At 57.9% G+C, this 3,079-nt stretch overlaps 1 protein-coding gene across 1 annotated transcript; it reads right to left on the reverse strand.

The window, feature by feature from the left end:
• Positions 1 to 1,297: 1,297 nt before the first annotated feature.
• On the reverse strand, positions 1,298 to 2,503 carry LOC101762090 (F-box protein At3g07870). Its single transcript, XM_004974759.1, has one exon. The coding sequence runs from the start codon at positions 2,501 to 2,503 to the stop codon at positions 1,298 to 1,300; it is 1,206 nt and encodes a 401-aa protein (XP_004974816.1).
• Positions 2,504 to 3,079: the final 576 nt, after the last annotated feature.

A 3,079-nucleotide genomic window follows, 5' to 3' on the forward strand; every position in this document is an offset into this window, starting at 1 on the left:
TCCGGATACTCAAAGTAGCATTTCTAAGATCCGAATAGGATGAGTATCAATATTCGACATATCTTATCACTATTCATATCCGAATTCGATCCGAGAAAAAAATAACTATCTATATTTGTATCCGCAATATACGTTCGTATCCCATCCGTTTTCATCCCTAATTCCACCACTCCTCCAAGTTTGCAAAATCTGCTGGCACAGTTACCACTTACCGGGTTACTTGATCATGCTCTGATGTCAAGATTTTGCATTGCACCAAGAGTCACTTCAAAAATTTATGCAAGTCTTCTGCCTGGGCTTTCCAAATCGTTTTCTTTGTGCTGACTGAACACGAACTCTGTATCAGCCTAATCTAAAATTGTAAACTTCAACCTACCTTGCCCCTTAATTCTGTTTTATAACCTTATTAAGCGGGCCGAGTTGTAAAATCAATTTATTATCCTCCAAACAGAAACGAAACAGTATGCTTAACATCCGTCGCAACAGTTGAAAAGGAAGAAGGGTCCATGTCTCCATGAATATGATGGTATAAATCTCCGTTCCTCAATTTTGTGAACTCTGCTATCTAACCAATGCTGGCGACCAAGCCGCAGACGCTGTTGACGACGGGAAGCAGAGCGGGGCCGACGGAGCCGCCGGAGAACACGGCGGCGACACACTCCTCGCCGACCCCAGCGAGCACGCGGCAGCAGTCCGTGCTGAGGTGCACGGTCTTGAAAAGGAGCGTCTGGAGGCGGCCGCCGCCGTCGGGGGCGGCAGGCTGAACTCGCGGGGCAATAGCTGGCGCGCGGGCGCAGGCGCCTCCGCTGGGGCGCCCGTTGTGGCGGCCGCCGCCGCCGCGTGCGCGACTTCGAGGATGAGGAGAACGCCACGGCACCATGGCGACGAACTGTTCGCCATTGCTGCGGTACTGGGAGCACAGCACTAGCTACTAGCCTGGGCAGCTGGCTCTGCACAGTTGCAAGCTGCGTTAGGTGTGCCAACTGCCAACGCGCTGCGATCTTGGACGAGGATTGCAGAGCGGCTCACCGTTTGTCGAAGCGAGCAAGACGATAGATCAGTGTTACGCAACAATAGTGTTAGCTCGACATTGATTCATCGCGCGGTTTCAGAAGGTTTTACTTGGTCCAACAGTACCACAGATTTACCAGATCGAATAGATGAAGATGTCGCTCTCAAAAAAAAAAAGAATAGATGAAGATGTCCAATAACATTTTCAAAATTTTTAGAAAAAAAAAACGGACCAAACAATTCTCTGCTTGCTCTTCTAGCAAACTTTTAAAAAAGAGAAGAAACATCAAGGACACGATTTATTTTGTCGATGGACCCCCTTCGCCCTTTGATCAATCTTGTAAACACTCAACGGCTCCGTGGTCTCGACGTAGGCGAACGTCTCAAGGTAGTAGCCGTCCTCGCGGTAGGCCACCGCCATTCCTGGCTCCTCGATCCGCACGGAGCGCACCTCGCCGCGCGGCAACCTCCTCCCCGCGCCGCGCAACCTGTGCGCGTAGACGTGCTTCCGCCCCCACTCCTTGGACTGCACGGTGAGGACATACTCGCCGCCGTGCGCGAAGTGCGGCGCCGCGAGCCGCTGCTCCACCCCCTGCACCCGCACGCTGTACCGGCGACTCCACCCCTGCCGGCCACCGGCCCGTTCCCCGAGGACCCAGACCTCGGTCTTCGCCGGCGTCATCCTGTCGGCGCTGACGGCGAGGCCCAGCCTCCCGTGGAACTCCACCAGCCGGCAGTGGCTGCCCGGCCCGGCCGCCACCGGCAGCGCCGCGTCGAACGCGACGCGCTCGTCCCCGAGGTCGAACGACACGACCCTCTCCATCCCCTTGGTGACCCAGTGCGCCGCGCCGCCGACCCTGACGAGGCCGGCGCCGAGGCAGCAGCTCGCGCCGGGGACGGCGACGTCGCGCCACGCCGCGGCCCCCAGCGTGAACGCCTGCAGCACGTTGAAGCCCGCGGTCGCGTCGCCGCGGCACGGGAGGTGAAGGATCTTGTACGCCCCCGTCGCCGGGTGGAACCCGAAGGTGTACCTCTTCCCGCTGCCGTAGCCGTGCAGCCCGCGGTACGAGACGGGGAGCGGCGGGACGCGCAGCGTCTCGCCGGTGGCCGGGTTCAGCAACGCGACCCTCCCGCCGGGCTTCCTGTTGTCGCACAGGCACAGCAGGCCGTTGCACGTGCCGACCGCCGTCACGTCGATCCACCTCCCCGTGGCGGTGCCGGCGGTGACCCCCCACACCTCTCTGCCCCACCCGTGCTCGAGGTCGTTGACGACGTACGCTGAAGCTGACCTGGTGCTCGTGAAGAAGGCGAGCACCTTGGGCGGCGGGCTCCGCGGCGTCCGCTGGTCGATGATGTCGCGCCAGTGCCGGCATACGAGCCGGGCCCAGCGCCGGCAGCTCGGCGGCAGGCGCATCAGGATCTCCACGAAGGCGTCCGTATGGAGGCTCAAGCCCTCATCCACTTCGCCGTCGGTAGGCGGCGCCGTCGCCATTGGCAACGCATGCACCTTGCAGTTTGCACGGCCTCACTTTTGTGTGATCTCTCCCGTTTCGCTTAGCCGAGATATGTTAGCCGGAGCAAACTTGAGGGCCAAGGAGGCAAATAAGGAACTCACTCCCCAAGATCAGGGATGCCGGGTTGCTAGGAACAAACTCTGATTCAAGGTCAAAATTCCAAATTTAGAAAACGTGCGTAGCGTACGCGTTCCGTCGGTAGGAGTATACGATTGTTACGATATCAGGGAAACCGTGGGCGCCACCAAAGTGTAAGTTCTTCAGCTGGCTGGCGATCCAGGACAGAATATGGACAGCGGACCTGTTGCAACATCGGGGATGGCCAAGCAATCCAAATTGTGCTCTCTGTGAAGCAACTCAAGAGACGGGGCTGCATATGTTCACCGAATGCAATTACACAAGGAATGTTTGGACTCAACTAAGTGCGTGGACGAGGTGCCCGGCCATAGACCCGGAATGCTGGACTCCACATGACGCCCTGCATGACTGGTGGACTGCATTAGCAGGCGCGCAGGTCGTTGACAAAAAAGGCTTGAGATCTCTCATCATCTTAG

The sequence above is a fragment of the Setaria italica genome, chromosome VI (assembly GCF_000263155.2).
Source record: "Setaria italica strain Yugu1 chromosome VI, Setaria_italica_v2.0, whole genome shotgun sequence".
Classification (NCBI taxonomy): Eukaryota; Viridiplantae; Streptophyta; class Magnoliopsida; order Poales; family Poaceae; genus Setaria; species Setaria italica.

Excerpts from the sequence above, each read along its gene's own strand:
- LOC101762090 (XM_004974759.1), bottom strand. The coding sequence starts at position 2,503 with ATGGCGACGGCGCCGCCTACCGACGGCGAAGTGGATGAGGGCTTGAGC.